The 17,998-nt window shown below is 53.1% G+C and overlaps 1 protein-coding gene across 1 annotated transcript in view; it reads left to right on the forward strand.

Moving 5' to 3' along the window:
- Positions 1-225: 225 nt before the first annotated feature.
- Positions 226-17,998, forward strand: part of HS3ST6 (heparan sulfate-glucosamine 3-sulfotransferase 6) — a 29,008-nt gene continuing 11,235 nt past the window's right edge. Inside the window, 2 exon segments of the mRNA XM_051631736.1 lie at positions 226-410; positions 412-591. Of these exon segments, the coding sequence (XP_051487696.1) occupies positions 226-410; positions 412-591 (365 nt within the window).

Consider the following 17,998-nt stretch of genomic DNA (forward strand, 5'->3'; position numbering starts at 1 on the left):
GGGTGCCCGGCTCCCCCGGGGCGGGGTCCCGGCGGTGCCCCCCGCGTGTGCCGCGCTCCCCACGCCCACCCGCGGGGTGGGGGCGGCAACGCCCAGCGGGTGGGCGTGGGGGGCGGTGCGGGAGGGGAGGGCCGGGTGTGCGGGGAGGGGTCGGTGCGGGGCGCGGGGGGCTCCGGGGCGGCGTGGGCGGGATGCGCTGCCCGGCGGGGCCGGTAGCGGCCCCCGATGGGATGTAGCGGGCGGCTGCTGGGACCCGTCGGGGGCCGCCGCGCCTCGTTGCTCCTCACCATGATCCTTTTCTTCACCTACTTCTTCTACTGCCTGCCAGGGCCCTGCGAGCCGCTGCCCCCCGCCCTGCTGCTGCCGCCGCCCGCCGCGCTCCCCGAGGGAGCTGGGCCGGGGGTTGCGGGGCTGGGGACGGCGGGGGGGGGGCGGCAGCCGGCGGTTCCCCCAGGCTATCATCGTGGGCGTGAAGAAAGGCGGGACACGGGCGCTGCTGGAGTTCCTGCGGGCGCACCCCGGGGTACGGGCCGTGGGGGCCGAACCCCACTTCTTCGACAGGTGCTACGAGAAAGGGCTGCGCTGGTACAGGTAAGGACGGGGTGGTGGTGGTCGTGGGGGGTGGTGGTAGGGGTTGCAGTCCGTAATTAGGCGCGTTTAATTGCCTGCCGTGCCGTGAGCGGGTTGTTCTGCAACAGGCTGGTCCGAGTGCAGATTGTCCGCGGAGATAAAGGGGGTTCGAGGGCTGAGACGAGAGATTGAACTGGGGGGGAGTGAGGGGGGAGTCCCAGGTTGGGATGTGAAGGGAGCTGAGCTGCGGGTTCCCGAGATGACGGCAGCCTGAGAGCGGGTTCTTCCTTGTTCCCTTGTCCCCCCTTTCTCCCCACGCCCCCGACCGGCAGCCCCGCCGGCAGCAGCAATCTGCTGGTTTATTGCCCCAAGCTTTGTGATTTTTTAACCTTTAGCGCTTTATTCTCAGCCGTCCCTCCCCGCCCCCCTTTTTTCCTTGCCGGCTTCCTTTAGGAATCATTTTTTTTCAAGTGGCTTATAAAAATAAAAGGAAGGGAGAGCCTCGGCTTGCAGGAGAGGGCTTGATCCTGGCTGTGCCTTGGAAGAGGAAAGCAGGGAAGGGTAAAACAGTATCCTGGGATCCCTCGGCAGGTTTGTGTCAAAGGGCAGAGCCCTATTGATTCAAGGCAGTTGTTTAGTTTTGAGGGTTTCAATGGATTTGAACTCTTCAGGCAATAAAGCATTCGGAAGAGCAGCTACTGTGCATGTGGTGTCTATTAAACTCCCGTCTCTCGGCCAACTCCTGCGCGGCCGGGCCAAGCGGAGCCGGAGCGTTCAGCTCCTTGAAGGCAGCGAAAGAATCTGCTCCGTTATTTTGAAGAGAATCCAAACGTGTAGATTTATAAAAGCGCTGCGGTGTTCTCGGGGAAACATCTGAAAACAATAAAAGGAGTAGCTCTCCCTGTCCTTCCTGCCTCTCCATCCTCTTCTCCCCAAGCCCCGGGGGAATCCTCTGGTTTCTCCCGCGCTCTTAATGCTCCGCGGTGTTTTGGGGGAGGTTGCGACTGAGCAATCCTGGCCCAAATAATAAACTGAAAAACCGGCGCGTTGCGTGGAAAGTGTGATTTTTTTTTTTTGGTGGTAATTTTACCCGCAGAGTTTCTGCTCTGTGGGACCACATCTGGGCAGTAAAGTTACTGACTTCACACACCTTCAAACGCCGTAAGTAGCGCACTTGGTTTTATGGTTGCATTAATATCGCCGTGATTTATTAGCTCGTTTCTCGGGCCCTTTTGTATCTACGCTGCTCTAGAAACAATAATGGTGATAACTAATGTTTTTGGGTGAGGATTACAAGATAGATCTCGCTTGGCAGAACGGGAGTTTAACGACTGCGAGCACATCATTAAAGTGGGGGAGATGGAAGGCTCCCAGCTCGCTCTCCCTGGCCCTGCGAGGCGTCTGCAGGATGGACCACAGCGAGAGGAGAAGAAATAAATCCCGTTTGGGGTTGTGGTGGAGCGAGTTGAGCGCTGTAAGTGCTTGCAGGGAGCCTGGCCTGAGCCCAGTGAAGATGTTTTAAGATGATTCTGCATATGGTGGTGGTAAATTTGGAGAAATGGAGCAGGGAAGGTTTATGGCAGGGCCAGATGCATGGCAGGGAAGCAGACACTGTGCTGGGAAGGACTTGCATCCTTCCTAGTGTGAAAAAAAAATATCTGTAGATGTTTTACTTTAACTCTGCGTAGAGCAAGTGTGTTTTCAATCTATTTTCCCTTCGCTTCCTCTCCTCTTTGCCTCTCTTGTTTTGTCTTCTTGCAAGACCTTCATATACTGAGGGTTTTTATTTTTTTTTCCCCAGGAAAGCCAGACAGAGCTAAATGTTTAAAGCTGGGGTGTGTTGCAGTGAAGGAAAGGAGAAGTTGGATAGAAGTTCAGCTTTCCCAATGAATATCTCAAAGTGGTGCAAACATTTTTAAAATACTTGAACTTGCTTGGAAACCAAAATTACACCAGCTCCTGCTCGTGCCAAGATATTTGGCCCGAAGGCACCTGTAGGTCGTTGCTTGTCTTAAGTAAATGTGAAAAGGAAAAAAAAAAAAAAAAAAACCCTTGGAAATGTATTGCCATGGAATTATTTTGTTCTTTCCTGGTAGTTCTAATCTGTAGCAATTTCACTAGTCTGTGTGTGCTGAGTAGTTTACATTATAATGTAAGTTACAGACAGAAACTCTTCTTACCAGGGTGTTTTGTTTTAAATTTGAAATAGATTAAAATCCCTTTTTTGGGGGGTAGTTCTTTTTTGCTAGTGAAAATAAAATATTTAGCACAAGCAGCAAAGAGTCTCATATGGAATTCCTTGAGTTGTGATGGGTTTAGCTAATTATAAGAAGATTAAGCACCTTTTCTAGACTGCAACATAAATTACCTAATGGATAATCCAAGCATGACGTGACACTTTATCCTAAAGCAAAACAATACTTTAATTTTTTTTGGCACTCAGTGCTGCTTAAAGTAAACCTGAATGAGAAGAAGCGAGGCTGGTGTGTCTGCTCCTCAGGCAGTGGTTGGGGAATGTGTGTCCTGCTTGGGAGCCCGGGTACCTTGCTGTCTGTCTGTCTGTCTGCTTTATGGGGGCAAAGGCAAATGGAGGGATTTAGCTGCATGTGAGCTGTTTGCTGGTGATATTTAGAACTGCATTGCAAAGACTTGCAGAGATGCTTGGTGTGACAGCACGGGGACAGATCCTGCCTGAGAAGGACTGAGCTTGTGGGCCAGGTTGCTCTGGGGTGTAAGGGTGTAACCCTTTGCTCTCGCCTAGGGACTTCTCAGTGTGAATAGAGCAGAGTTGGGTGACAGGTGGCTTTGGGGTGTTTGTGTTTCATATGCTGCTTGTGCCCCGGGGACCTCTGCTGGACACTGCTCTGCTGGTGACTTTTTGGGGCTGTAGCTGAGATCTTTGCACGGGATCATTCCCATTTTGATTGCCAGAGGAATTCAGCCTGATGTCGCTTATACAGTTTCCTTGTCTCCATCCTCCAAAGATTGCAGTTTTGCTCTGTCTTTTATTTCCTCATATGATCCGTGATCTGAGCCCCTCTCTTCCATCTCCCCTTCCTGCTGTTCTCCACTTCCCCAGGGAAGGGTTGCACGGGAATGGGGCCGGGTCCAGGCTCCCAGCGACCCTCACAGCCCCCAGTGGAGCCCACACAAAGCAGCCATTGGGGTTGGGTTCTTTGAAACTGTGCCCTGGATGATGGTAAACGCTGGATTTCATAGGAGCTGAAAGAATTCCTTGTTTTATTTTAGTTTGGTGCAGAAATAGTAAAAAAGTACTATGGGATGGACAGTCACAGTTGGCCAACGCTTCCTGGTAAGTGGCCAGGCTGGAGCAGGCATGGACACCAAGCCTCCTCCAGCACTGCAGAGCCCTCCCAGAGCTCTGAATCTCTTGGAGGCTGAATGTTGGGGATTTTTTCTGGTCATTTCCCCTTTTTATCAGGTGCAGCACATGCATATTTGCTTGGGGTGTGGGGAGGCACTTTTCATATATCACCCTGTGCTTCTCCTCGTGCGCTAAATGGGGCTGGGGGTGTCCCAGCTCAGAGCGTGTGTGTGCCCAGGGGAGGGTGATGGTTAGCAGGGAGCTGCTATATGCAATGTGTGTTGCGTTGTTTCTTTTTCTTTTTCTTCCCCCCCCTCCCCTCCTTCAAGCCCATTCATGGCAGCTAATAATGTTCTTGAAAGGCGTCCAGGATTTCTTGAGCCAGACTTTGTTATCTCGGAACCTCGCAGCCCTGAAGCCTTTGAGCGGCAGGGGAAGGACGCGGCTCCCGCGCTGCTCTTTTGACTTTTGCTGGGAGTGTTATTGGCAGCTGAAAAGTAGAGCTAAGTAGATGCCTTGAGGGGTTTTTGTGTGCGTTGTGATTGTACAGGCAGATCAAGACACTCTATAGCACATGCTGTTGAATAAAATCCGACGTTTTCAGGCTCCTCTGGAGTCACCAGGCTGCGTTTTGGCACCGAGCTTGTATCCCCTTCCAGGGAGAGCTTCTCACTGGCACATTTAAGACACACATAGGTGGGAAGAGACAAAAGGATCTTGCGAGGAGTCAGATGGCGATGCACTGAGAGCTGCCCCGGGACGTTATCTTTATTCATTGACACCACTAATCTGTTCTCCTGATGGACTCGCCTTTCAGCGCTCCAGCCTGAGAGCGGCCCTTGTTTTCCGTGCTGCATTTGCAGAAACTCAGTCCTGCAGCTTCTTGGGTTTATTACTTTGTGATCTCTTCATTTAAAAACGAAACAAACCCACACCTTTCATTACAAAACTAGGGCCTTTCTGTATCAGCTTCCCCTTTCCTTGTTGGAAAGCAAACCCTAAAACGCAAAGACAAAAATGCCGGAAACCTGAGAAGAAGCTGGGATTTTGTAACTCTGAAGAAGACCTGATGCTTTTACTTAATGCACAACACTGGGTTTGCTGCTAGACGGCAAAAATGTGTCCATGTATAGAGGGTCTCTGTCTGTTTGATATCAAGGCTTTAGTCCCTGCTTTACATGTAGGGCAGGGTGTAAGTGTGGTTATATCTGTGCCAGCTGGACAGGTCTCCCCGGGGTGGATTGTCTCTTGTTTTACAGCTCCTAACACATCTAGGAAGCAACCTGGACCCAGGAATGCAGAGTTTGGTCTTCTGCAAACTGTTTTCAGGTGGGATTTAAAATAGCTCTGACTGCCATGATGAGGAATTAACATTTGTAAGCGTTTAAAGGGATCCCAGGCAGCTCGTGGGGAGGGCAGGGAGAGGGACCGTGCCCCCCCCCTTAGGCTTGGCCCTGCTGCTTCCACCCTGACGTTATTCCCTTGCTCCCAGGTTTTTGTTGCTCATCCCAAGCCGCTGAAGCGCTTCTTGCTGATCCAAGCAGGTTTGGGAGGCTGCAGTTGGGGCTGGCTGAGCTGCGAGGCAGAGCTGAGCCGGGTGGGTCCGTGTGTCGTTCCGCAGTGTCAGGCTGAAGTGATTAAAGCTGCTCCTCGGCCGCGACTTTCCGGATGGAAGCTGTGACTTGTGGAGTGGAACGGGTCGGGGTTCTTCCTGGCTGAGGAATGCTTTCCCTGCCGCTGCCTCTTTTAGATAAATGGTGGGTTTGTACACAGGCTGTGCAGTGGGGTGTTGCAGGAGTAACCTGAGTTTCTAAAGGGTTTCAAGGCTGCCAGTGTTGCTCTCCCAGACGCCTGAGATAAATGTATAAAGCTGGGCACGTAGAAATCATGGGGCTGGGGTGAAAAAAAAAAAAAAAGATTCATAGTACGTTAATTGATACCTTTGGAAAATACTTTTTCATTCGTGCCCTTTTTCTTGTGCTCCCTTGGTTAGTCTCTTGTAACCTCAGGGGCTGGAAATTTAAACATATAAACATGGGTGAGTTATTTATCACCTCGTGTGACTGCAGAGAACTTCCGAAAAGATGTCAAGTATCATGAGAAGTTCACAAAAAGCAGTGAAGGCTACAGGGTTCCTGTTAGTTGAATTATTGAGAGCCTGGAGAAAGAGTCATCACAGAGGAAGAGAGAATTTCTGACTTTCTTTAAAGTATTATGAGGTTTTCCCCCCTAGATTATTTTTAGATCCAGACAGTGATGGAAGGTGGAAAAGGCCAGTGGATTTAGTGGGTGCTTTTATGCAAGGAGAGACTATTACTTAAGCAAGTTCAAAGCTTATTTATAAAACAGTAATTACCATCCCCTGAGATGGAAGTGGGCAGCTCGAGTCGAGGAGGGGGTTACCAGAGTTAATTGGCAAATATGCTTAAAAGCTTCTTCCTGACCTTTTAAAAAACTTTTTGCTGAAACAGGCTGGGGCAGAGATTGCAAACCTGACTAATGAAAGGCCAGGTTTAATACCAGGACTTAGCTCTAAATGGCTTTTCAAAGGGCTTGGGAAATCCAGCTGCTCCGGCAGCAGAAAGATGCTCCCATCTCCTGCAGGACCTGGAGTGAGAGGTGATGGATGGGGCTCCAGGAACTGGGTGAGATCAGAGCCTGGCGGATCTCTCCCTGCTTCCCAGCTCTTGGGGTGTCTGGAGAAGCTCGGGTAGGCTGGCTTCTCCCTGAGCCTCTTGGGGTGCTCTGGTGTCCCCCAGGCAGATCCTATGAGGTGACCTTCATTGATGCCTCCTCCCTGGAGCATCCTGGCAGCTCGGTTGGATTCCTGCCTCTGCTCTCCTGCTCTGTTTCAGCCCTCCAGTGAGGACCAGCCTGTGACCTGCCCATCGTGTATTCCTTGACCCACTCCAGAGCTGAAAATCATCAGCCCATTTACCCAGGGGGAATGGTGGGGGAGCCCATGGAGCTCTCAGATCTCCCTCTGCACCTCCCACCACATTTTTCTGCTGCTTTTGTTTAGACATTTATCAAGTGAGGAGCAGAGGGTTGTTCTGGATGAGTTTCTGTGGGTCTTTGAAGAGCTTTGGGTTGAAAGCCTGGTCTGCAGCTGGGAGACATGGGGTGGAGAAAGGCTGGTCAGGTCCCATCTGGTGTGGGCACCACCAGATGAGTCTTTCCTGGATGTATGGTAGCATGGGGGACTGGGTGGTGAGAACCACAAGTGGTAGGACAAGAGGAAATGGCCTCACATTGTGCAAGGGCAAGGTTTAGTTTGGATATGAGGAAAAATTTCTTCCCTGAAAGGGTTGTCAGGCCCTGGAACAGGCTGTCCAGGGAGGTGGTGGAGTCATCACCCTTGGAGGGGTTTAAAAGCAATGTAGATGTGGTGCTGAGGGACATGGGTTAGTCGTCGATTTGGCAGTGCTGGGGTAATGATTGGGCTTTGTATGTCCTGGGCTTTCCCCTCTGTGGGGTCTGATGTCCTGACGTGTTGGAGCTCAGGGCACCGTGTGCTGGTGGCTGCTCAGGTTTTCCACCCTCACCTTCCGTGGGAATGGTCCCGGGTGGGAACTTGCCAGCATCTCATTTGATTTCTCCTCCTTCCCCCTCAGTGCAGAGACAGCTTGCAGATCACAGCAGTCTGAACATCTTCAAAATTATTCATGCATCTCTTAAGTGAGTCGCCCTTGATCCAAAGAGTCGTTTGAAATGCAAATGGGGAATATTGTGTCAGTCGGGCCACTGGGCCAGCAACGGGGCACGGGGCAGGGTGCCTGGCCAGCTGAGTTTGAACCTGCAAGTCATCCTGACCCATGGGGCTGGAGGTGCCCGATCCCGTGTGCTGCTGGGATTTGCAGTGAGCAGGGATGACTCTGCCTGTAGAGATCCAGGCTTTGCACATCTGAGGTTCTCTGGAGCCATGGAGCATCCTGGCTCTGGTGTGTGCTGCTTGGCTTGGAGCTGCTGGTGACATGGGCCACCCTGACCTGGGGCATGCAGGGTGCTGGGACCAGCACCACTCAGGACTGAAATACGGGGTGAAATGGCCAAAATGATCTGCCCATAAGCAGTTGCAGAAAACAGCCATTGAGTGGGCTCCTAAGGCACCAGCACAGGGTGGTTTTGGTGGCCCAGGGGAGCAGCAGCAGCAGTTTGGGAGTGGGATGCACTGCTGGGCTCCTCCTGGGGGGCATTTTGTAGGACCCAGTTTGTGCTACCGAGGAAATCCCATGGCCTGACATGAGAGGAATAAAACCTCTGTGTCCCAGCCCAGCCAGCAGCTCCGCAGGGCTGGGGCAACCCGAGCATCCCAGGCACCAGAGGGGCCACGTGTTGTAACCCAGCAGTGATGATGAGCAGGGGAGGGTCACATTCGTATAGTCACTTGTCACCCAGGTCTTATTAGTAATCTCCACTCATTAATCTGGAGAGAATAAGGATGTGACCTTGTTGAGCGTCCTTGCTGAGGGGAAGACTGACCACTTTGCTGCTGATTTATTGCTCAGCACCTGGGGGTGCCCGGAGCTGCTCCTGCTGTGGGAATGATGGGGTGGCCATCGCCTCCCTGCCCCCTTCGGGCTGGTTCAGCCCCTGAATGAGCAGCCGCTTTCTGTGAGCACCGTATTGTGCATCATCTTCGTCATCATCATCATAAAGACCCGCCGGTGACTGATGGGAAGGGACAAGAAAAGTGACAGGTCCTGTCCCCGGAGGCCACATCGCGCCTCCTGCCGCTCGGGCTGCATCCCAACCTCCCAGCTGCTCCGGACCCCGCAGCATCCCAGATCCCGGTCCTGGGGGGCTCGGGGCAGGGCTGGCTGCCCGCACCCCTGCTGTGCCCCGCAGCCCGGGGGGGACGGCTCCTCTGGGAGGGCTCGGCTTCCTGGTGCCGTGACATCCAGGCCCTGCAGCCCCCCTGCCCAGCGCGGCGGGCACCGGCAGCAGGGTCCTGTGTCCCTGCCCCTGCCGAGCTGCTCCCGCACTGCTCTGCCTCTCTGCACTCCCGCAGCAGAGTTCTTTTTATTACTTTTATTGCTATTATTTTATTTATATAATTATTATTTTCATTTTCTGTTAGTTTTATGTTTACTATTTTATTTTAATTTTTTCTTATTTCATTTTTATTCTTCTTATTTTTGGTCTTATTTATATTTTTTCTTTTTTATTTCCCCCCCTGCCGGTACCGATGGTGCCTTGAAGGTTCCCCTGCCCCTCCCCGCCCCCCCCGCTCCCTGCCCCCCTGTCATTCCCGGCCCCACCGCCCCCGCACGGAGACGCTGCCAGGGAGGAAATGTCAATAAAAGCGGAAGCCAAAGAAATCACCCGGTGCCCAGGAGCGCGGAGGGGGGGTCGATAAGTGCCATTGATCAGGTGCCCATCAGCGCGGTCCCTCGTCCTTGTCACTTGTCAATATTTGCTGTGAGGTGGGAGGGGACACTCGTCCCCCACCCCAGCCAGGGGGTGATGCTCCGGGGGTCGGGAAGCGCTTTTCCCAGCCCCTCAGACCTGGCTGGCCGGGACCTGCCGGCTCCAGCCCAGCGGGACCCTCCGCCGGGGCGGGGGGGATTTATTCTTCGGCCCCTTCCTCCGGCTGCTCCTCTGTGGCAGAAAATCGTGTTCCTAAGCCACGCAAGCCATGAGGAAAAATGTCAAGAGGCGGCTGCCAAGTGCTTTTCGGCTGAGAATTCTCGGTTTTGTTGAGGGAAAGGATCGTTTGTCTCCATGAAAAGCCTGTTTTGGGGGGAGGGAAGGAGTTGAACGTCCCCCCGCGGTGTCGGAGACCCGAGCGTGACAACCTGCATCCGCTGGGCTGCCCCCAGGCCGGGCTGGAGCTGCTGCCCGTGCCCCTGTGCCACCAAGGGGCTGCGGGGCAGGAGGAGCTGGATCCTGCCCCCCTGCCAGGGCAGGTGCTGCTGGATCAGCACAGGAGACCAGGTTCTGACTGTGGCAACGGGAGCATCCCGGTGTCCCCATCCTGGGAAGGGGCCATGGACAGGAGTGGGAACAAACCTGTCGTGGCAGCATGTGGTGCTGAGCAGCTGGGGCAGTGTCCTGCCCTCCCCCACCTCCTTCCCTGGGGAAGGAATCTGGCAGTGAAGCTGCCCCAAGCTCAGCTGAGCTGCTGACAGGGACGGATCCTGCACTTTGCCTCAACACAACTTTTTAAAAAGCCACCTCTTCTGATTTTGTTCTGCATCTCAAGAGACCTGGTGGGGTTTTTTTTTGGAGCTGTAGCTCCTGGAGTCATGGGATGGGGCATCTCAGTCCTTGGTTGAAGCAAATATCTCCTGAAGACAAGAAAGCTGAAGGCCCAGAGACCAGAAGAAAGTCTTGAAGAGCTGTGGTCTGTGTTTATGTGCATAGCTGTGTTTGAAGACAATCCCAGTTGAGCTGTGGCTTGGCTGGAGGTGGTTGGTGTTGGTGTCACCTACAGCAAAACCTCAGCAGTTATTTCTTGCAGAGCTCTGAAACCATCTGCACAGTTTACAGCCCCAAATGAGCACAGGCTGCCAGGTGAAGGGTGGTGGCTCCACCAGGCTCTGAAAATCTTAGGGGACCAGAAGAAAGCAGTTAGGAGCAGTTCACTCTAGGATGGTGTGAGGTCCTGGAGAGACCTGATTTCAGCAGAAAACTCCCTTCTTCCTGGGTCTGGAGGACAACACTTAGAGCAGAAGAAGGTGGAGGGATGCTGAGGCAGCAGCTGGGTGTCCCCAGCAGCAGGCAGGTAGGTCCTGTGCTGCCTGTGTCACCTCATTCCTGGGCAGACTGCACATGAGCTCCCCGAGTCACCGAGCAGGACATAGAACAACTTTAAAGAACAAGTAAAACCGTTGCCACTTCAAAACTAGTCTCAGAATTGATGCCAGGCCTCCAACAGACTGATGCTCCTTTATTCTCCTGTTAATTAATTCCTTTGCCTCCAGTGAATTTCCATCTTTTATTTCTGCTGCAATCAAAGGGCTGGGAGCAGCCAGGCTCGCATTAGGAACAGACCCATCCAACCTTTTTTTAATCTTCCTGTATCGGTTCCTTGTCTTTGCCTCGTGCTGCCACAGTGCATCTGAAGCACAGATGCCAGGAGAGGACACGTGGAAGGAGGGATGGGGCACACAGAGCCCTGCAGCTCGCTCTCAGCAGGTCTCCTTTGCTGGCAGAGGAGTGGAAGAGTCCAGATAAGCTCGCTCAGATACACAAGTGGGGCAGTTCCGTGGTCACCTGAGAAGCGCCTGATGATTTATGGTGTCATTAAAAGGTGACAGAGAGAGTCAAAAAGATTTGTAACATCTGCATCCACAACCCCAGCTCTGACCCTCACACCCCAGATACCAACATATTAAATATCCAAACAGGCCCTCAAGCCTGCGGGTCTCTTTGACAGAGAGCCCTGCACATCTGGTAACGTTTGGCCTGATATTCAAACCCTGGACAGTGTGCAATTAAAGGTAATTCACTCCTTGCCCTGGTGTGGGCTTGAGGAGGCTTTTGCTGCTTGGAAGACTGTCTTTGGAGGAGCCCCATGGAAGAGGAATGTGTAATTAAAGCTGATGTGAAAAGGAAGACGTTGGGGGTGAGAGTGGTGGTGTGGAAAGTAGTCATCTCCAGGTGGCAAAAGAGCCAGGGCTGGAGTTTCAACGTTTGGTAGAAGCTAAACCTGACCCCAACCAACAGCTCTATCTTCTGGCTTCTTGGTAGGGATGATAGCAGCTCCAAAACAGCCTCCTTAGCCTGTAGGTTTCTTCCCATGTCCAACACTAGAGTGACAGCATTGGCTGTCCTTGGACAGACTGTTGGATCTCCTTGTCTTCTTGCCCTCTGAAGACCATAGAGGTCCCAGGTGATGGTGTTGACTCAGGTGGTGGGAGCCTGTGTTGCTAGAGTGATGCAGCAACCCTCTTTAGATTCATTATTTGCAGTTCTGACTTCTTGTCCCCTTGGTCAGGTGTTCTGCTCATTAGAGGCACAAAAGCGTAGGTGGAAGTGAAGGGTGCAAAGAGTGGGTGCTCGGAGGAGATGGTTTGTAGTGGGACACCTTGGCAGGGATGGCCTGAGTGTGTTGTTGCATGTGTTGGTGTGCAGCAGAGCCTGTGTGTGGTAGGGCTGGAGAGCAGCGTGGGGTTGGTTGGTTTCCTTGCTCTGACACGCATGTGCCGTGGTGTTCCCAGAGAGAGACATTCCTAATGGACCCTGGTCCTTCACACCTTCCCAGGTGGAGGAGGTCTCTTCTTCCAGGCCCTGGCAGACCTGAATCAATGCCATTGGCTTTGGTGGAGTGATCCTGCTTTGCAGCCGGGGGGTTCCCAACTCAAATGACATCTCAGTCTGCTGGAGCTGCCTTGTTTTGTGTAAAGACTGATTTTTAGGTACAAGCAGGAGAAACCTCTTGGTGGAAGGGGCTGTGATGGGCACATTCACTTGGTAGAAATCTGCCCCAGGCTGAACTTGCAGCCTCTGCTTTGAGCTGAGAAGGAGCAGCAAGGGGGGGTGCACGTGTTTCCAGAGCACAGGGGAGAGCTGGAGGTGGTGGGATAAAAGCAACATATGTCTGATTGAACGGGCAGGGAAATGCAGGCCAGATGGCTGGGAACACCAACAACTGCTTCAGGATTTCTGAACTCTTTGCTCTCTGGAGCAAGATTACGGGCACTTGCAACCTTTTCCTCTCCAGTCAATTTGCCTCCTGTGTTGGCTGCGTTACTCTTGGCTCTTGAGGTTGTTTGTGACCTTCATAAATCTGTGAAATTATCTGGGGTGTAAACATGGAATGTCTGTCAGGGAGTAGCCAAGGGTCTGTCAGGATGACCCCTCTGTCCCGGGGAGGTGGAAATGCCTTTTTGGCTGTCCCAGTCCTGTACATGTTGCAGGGTCTGAGCAGCCCTGTAGTCACTGGGGTCTGCTCCTCAGAGCAGAGGCAGATCCATGGGACAAGCACATGCTGTCCCAGCCATGAACTTGGGCAGAGTGAGGTCTGGTTTGCCCTGGTTTTCCTCTGGTGCTACCAGCCCGTGTAACTCAGCGGGGAAGCTGAGCTCACGCTGTTTGGGGTGCAGGAGTTGTCCTTCCTGGGAGAGAATTTGGAAACCAGGTCCCTGAGGGTGACACCTGGACCCCGTGTTACACAGGAGGAGGAAGGATGTGTTTGAAGGGATATGGAGATGGAGATAACAGTGCTTGAAATGCTCCTTGGGTCCTCAGGGTAGTTTTCTGGTGATCACCCACTGTTGCATTGTCCTCCCTGAAGTGGGGAAGGACTTGGAGAAGCCAGGAGGACCCTCCCAGGCCATGCTTCCTTCAGGTGTCCTGTTCTTCCCCAACTACTTCTCTGGCCAAATATCTCACCTTTTTCAGGAGCTTTCTTCAAAGCAGGATTTTGTTGTGGTTTGTTTTTTTAAAATTTTTTTAACACAAAGCCTCTTCCCAGAGGCAGCTGGGATGTGTGGGTGTGGGGGCTTCAGACCTGGGGAGGCTTGGAGAAGAAGATGGAGATTTGTGTTTTGGGGGAAAGGCTGATCTGCTTTGCTCCATCAGCAGCTCAGAATCAGCTGTTGAGCTTCTCTGGGGATGGTTGTAAAAACAGAGACTTTCTTGTCTTTGTTCTGCACCAGACAAACGGTGGTCAGGGTGGTGGGGTGGCCTCTGCAGGGAGGGGTCCTGCTGAGCCCTGGGCAGGTACCAGTGATGGGGGACCTGAGTCCTCTTGATCCTTGAAAATAGAGGGTGGGAGCAGAAGTTGCAGTTACGTGAAACTGGAAATCCTAAATAATCCAAAACTACTGCAGGCTGGAGGTTTCTTATTCGTACAATGAAAGGGAGAAGAAGAAAATAATCTGCCTGTAGAGCCTGGTTCCAGGAAACCCAATTGCAAATCAAACAAATTTGAGTTAATTCTTTTCCAAGCACAGCTCCATTCAGCCTTTTAAAAGTCAAGGGATTTAGGGATCTGGAGATAGTGTCAGTGTTTTTTTGGTAACAAGTACAAACTGTAGCAGGTTTTAAGACTTCAGAAGCTGTTTCTGATTAGCATCTTTTCTTTTGACAACTTTTTTTTTCTCTTCTGTAAAGAAAAAAAGGGGGGGGGAAAGGGCTTTTTGTAACACAGTTGGGCTAGAGATGGGGAAAAATCTGTTTGAAATATGCAGGGACCTGAAAGAAAATCTTGAGTGAATAATAAGTTTAACTGACCTTAAAATATCCTGTTGCCATGAGGGATTTGAGAGTAATACTTCAAATGGATTTTTGATGACGCTCTCCAGGCTGTGGGGAATTGAATATTTTACTCAACACGTTTTCTGATCTAAATTTTCACAATAACTAGCAGAAACTATTCCAAAATGCCTACAGAAGTTTTTGGGTTTTTTTCATGGTTTTTATTTTAAAGCTCCTGCCATGCAGGGAGAAATCAATTTGCCAGAAGGTGACTTGTCTGGGCTACTTTTCCCCCCCTCCCCATCCCTCACTGTTATATTTAATCCTTAAGCAGAGTTTATCTGAGCTGCAAGGACTTTCTTTCAGACCCTTGCAGCCCTTGCTGGGGCATAGTGGGACCCCCAGATCCTGGGACAGACCATCCCTGTGGTCGCTTCTCTCTGAAGTGGAAACAACCAATGGTTTCTGGGTGACCTGGCCATCCATCCATCCATCCATCCATCCATCCATCCATCCATCCATCCATCCATCCATCCACCCGCCAGCTTGTCCTCATGGGTGGCTCCAGGCTCCTGGGGGCTGGTTACATGTGCTTTTTCTGCATCTTTTTGACGTTAGTGATAAAACAAGCTTGGTGAACTTGAACTGGAAAAAAAAGGCATCTGTTTTATTGTGATGTCGAGGAGTGGCACAGAGGAACTGAGCAAGTGGCACGAGGCTGGAGAAGGCAGCCTCACTGGCAGCATCCCAGAGATTCCTGTGGAGAATCCAGGTGGGCAGGGAGGGCAGCAGGCAGGTGGGTGCAGGACTTCCCTGCTGGTGGGCACAGCTCTGCCCAGTGTGGTGGCCAGGGGCACCTGCCTCAGGTGGCCCTGCCTGGGGAGCTCCTTATTGAGTCTTTCCAACTTGTGCAAATGAGTTTGAGTTGCAAGGAGCGTGTTTCTCCTTCCTCTGTGACACTGGCCACCCCAAATACCCTGGTGCTGAGCGGGACCTGGGGAGCCTGAAGCCCAGCAAAGCAATGTCCTGGTGGGACTGCTGTGGATGGGATGGGTGGGGTGGATGGACCTGGGATGGGGTGGATGAGGTGGGTGGTTTTGGGCTGTGCTCCAGTTGCCTTGGGTCGTGATTCCAGCTGCCTCTTGGTCTTGGCTTTTAATGAAAATGTGCAAATTTCCTATTTTTGATCCTTGTCCTCCATGGAATCTGGCTGGAATCAGGCAGTGGGATCAGACACGGCCAGGGGAAGACGGGCAGACAGCCGGGCAGGCAGACAGGCCGTGGGATTGCTTAAGCCACATTTCCTTAGGAAACCAGGCTAAAAATAATCAAAATCCCATCCTTTCCCACAAACAGCTCTGGTTGCCACAATCCAATGCTTTTCCAGTGAAGAAATGTTTTGTCAGAGAATTCCCAGTTGTTCCTGCTGGAGGGAAGGAGAGAGGGAACACCAGCTCTGGGGTGAGAGACCCCGACCTGCCGGGCTGGGGATGGAGCCTCCTCATCCCTGCCCGGCCCCCCCAGCCCGCCCAGCACTGGCACTGGGAGCTGGGAGCTGCCAAAGGCTCTGCCTGGAGAATTCCCCGTGCTCCTGGAGCCTTCCCAAAGCCTCCATGGCCCCTTTCTCTAAAGCTGGAGTGACAGCTTTGATATTTTTTTCTTCCCAGCAAAGTGCGTAATCCGCCCACGTCCCCCTCCTCGGGGGGAGGGGGGTTTCCTTCGCCTGGGGACCAGCTGAGCTGCAGAGCCAGGGGAGAGGGGGACAGGGGACCCTGCTGGGGGCCCTACACCACCCCAGCACCCCAAATTCCTGCTGTCTGGGTTTGGCTGCATTTCTGAGGCTTCTCCCCTGTCTGAGGAGGAAACAGTTCTGAGCTCCCGTGGGATGGGCGGCAGAATGGGGGGAGTCCTGCACGTGCAGGGGGGTGGCTGAGCAGGTTGATGGGAAGAGGAAACTTTTGGCAGCTGCTCCAGGGCCACAAGCTGTGTGTCCTCTCCCAGTTCCCTATGCCTGGCTCCTGCTGGCATTCCTGGCAGATCATAGAGTCACAGACTGGTTTGGGTTGGAAGGGACCTTAAAGACCATCCAGTCCCACCCCCTGCCATGGGCAGGGACACCTCCCACCAGCCCAGGCTGCTCCAAGCCCCATCCAACCTGCCCTTCAACACTGCCAGGGATGGGGCAGCCACAGCTTCCCTGGGCAGCCTGGGCCAGGGTCTCACCCCCCTCATAGTGAAGACTTTCTTCCCTATGTTGAACTTAAAACCCCCATGAGATGCTGTTGGGATGTCCCTCCCTGCTTCTGCCGTGGGATGGGATGACATGGAGCTGCTCGGGCTGCAGGATCACTGGTGGCTCCAGGGCAAAGCTGAGCTCTGCTTTTTGCCAGGAAACGGGGCTTTTTCTGATAGTGGAAAAAAAAAAAATAAAAGAGAAAAAAAGAGCTAAATTTGTTTCCCATCCTCCCTCAGGCTGCATTACAAATTTGATGCAGATGGGGAATCTTTTCCATTTCTCTGGAAAACTGGATGCATTTTCCATCCCCACAAGAGCAGCACGACAACATTCGACCCCAGACAAACACCAAACAATCCGTGTTTCTGGTTTTTGTTGCTGCTGGAGGCAGGGAGGGCAGAGGAGCTCCAGCCAGGAGCATCCAGAGCTGTGTCACATGGAGCTCATGCTTTGTGGAGATCCAGGAGCTGGTCTGGGTGGAACTGAAGTGTAAGTTTTCCCTGTTGACCTCCAAAGCCAGGGAGGGAATGTGCAAAGTGCTGCAGAAACTGGGGGGATGGAGAAGCTTGGGCTGGTGGATGCTGCCAGCTCTGCTCTGGGGAAGGGTGAGATGAGGGGATGCTTTTAGAATCACAGAACAGTTTGGGATGGAAGGGACCTTAAAGATCATCCAGTCCAACCCCCCTGCATGGGCAGAGGCCCATCCCACAAGACCAGGTTGCTCCAGGCCCCATCCAACCTGCCCTTCAACACTGCCAGGGATGGGGCAGCCACAGCTTCCCTGGGCAACCTCTTCAACCTGGTTTGCTCTTGCCCGGGGGCTGTTGGACACTGTCTGGGTTCTGTGGGGTGAAATCTCTGTGCTGTTGGGTACAGCCCTGGCTCCTTTGCCCTGCAGGGCTGGAGAAGGTGGTGAGGAGGAGGCTGGACAGCCTGACTCCATCCCTGCTTTCTTGCAGGCAGCTCTCTCGAGAGGCTGGGGGGTAACCACCACCTTTGGGTGGGTTCACCTGGGGGCAGCCCTTTGCTGCCTGCTCCAGGCAGAGGGCAGCCTTGCATCCTGCCCAGGCAGGTGGGCAGCAGCCCAGTGGTTGTCCACACAAGCTGTCAATGGCACCACAGCAGCTCTGGAGAGATGGGAATGGCTGGATCCTGTGGTGGCTCCAGGACATCTGCTCCCAGCAGCCCCGCAGAGATCCCTGTGCTGGCCAAGAGCTGATGCTGCAGATGATGCTGCTGGTCTTGCCAGCTCTGGAACCTGGCCTGGGTACTCCCTGAAGTTTGCTGAAACTCAGGTAATGGCACCAATATGGTGCTTTTCCTCCCTTGGGCTGAGCCCTACAGCTCGTGCTTCACTGGGTGGTTAGTTGGAGCTGCTGTGTGCTCAGGGCAGAGCTGGGCTGGTTCAGCACCATGCAGTGAGGGCAGGATGGGCACTGCTGGCTCCTGTCCCTCCTCCTGTTCCCCTCCTGTCCTTCCTGCTCAGTGCCTGGTGCTGGCAGCAGCTGCTGGTGATGGGTTTGGATGCTGTGGGGCAGGGGCACCCCCGCCTTGCTGGGGCAGGAGGGTGGGGATGGAGAATGGATGGTCCCAGCAGGCTGGGATGGAGCTGGGCGGAGTGTGGCACCAGCTCAGATCTCCAGGAGATCCCATTCCTGGGGGAACTGAGGTCCTCAGTCACCAGTGATTTTGGCCAGCATTAGGTTCTGAAAGACCTTTGT

This window comes from Apus apus, chromosome 14 (assembly GCF_020740795.1).
Source record: "Apus apus isolate bApuApu2 chromosome 14, bApuApu2.pri.cur, whole genome shotgun sequence".
Lineage (NCBI taxonomy): Eukaryota > Metazoa > Chordata > Aves > Apodiformes > Apodidae > Apus > Apus apus.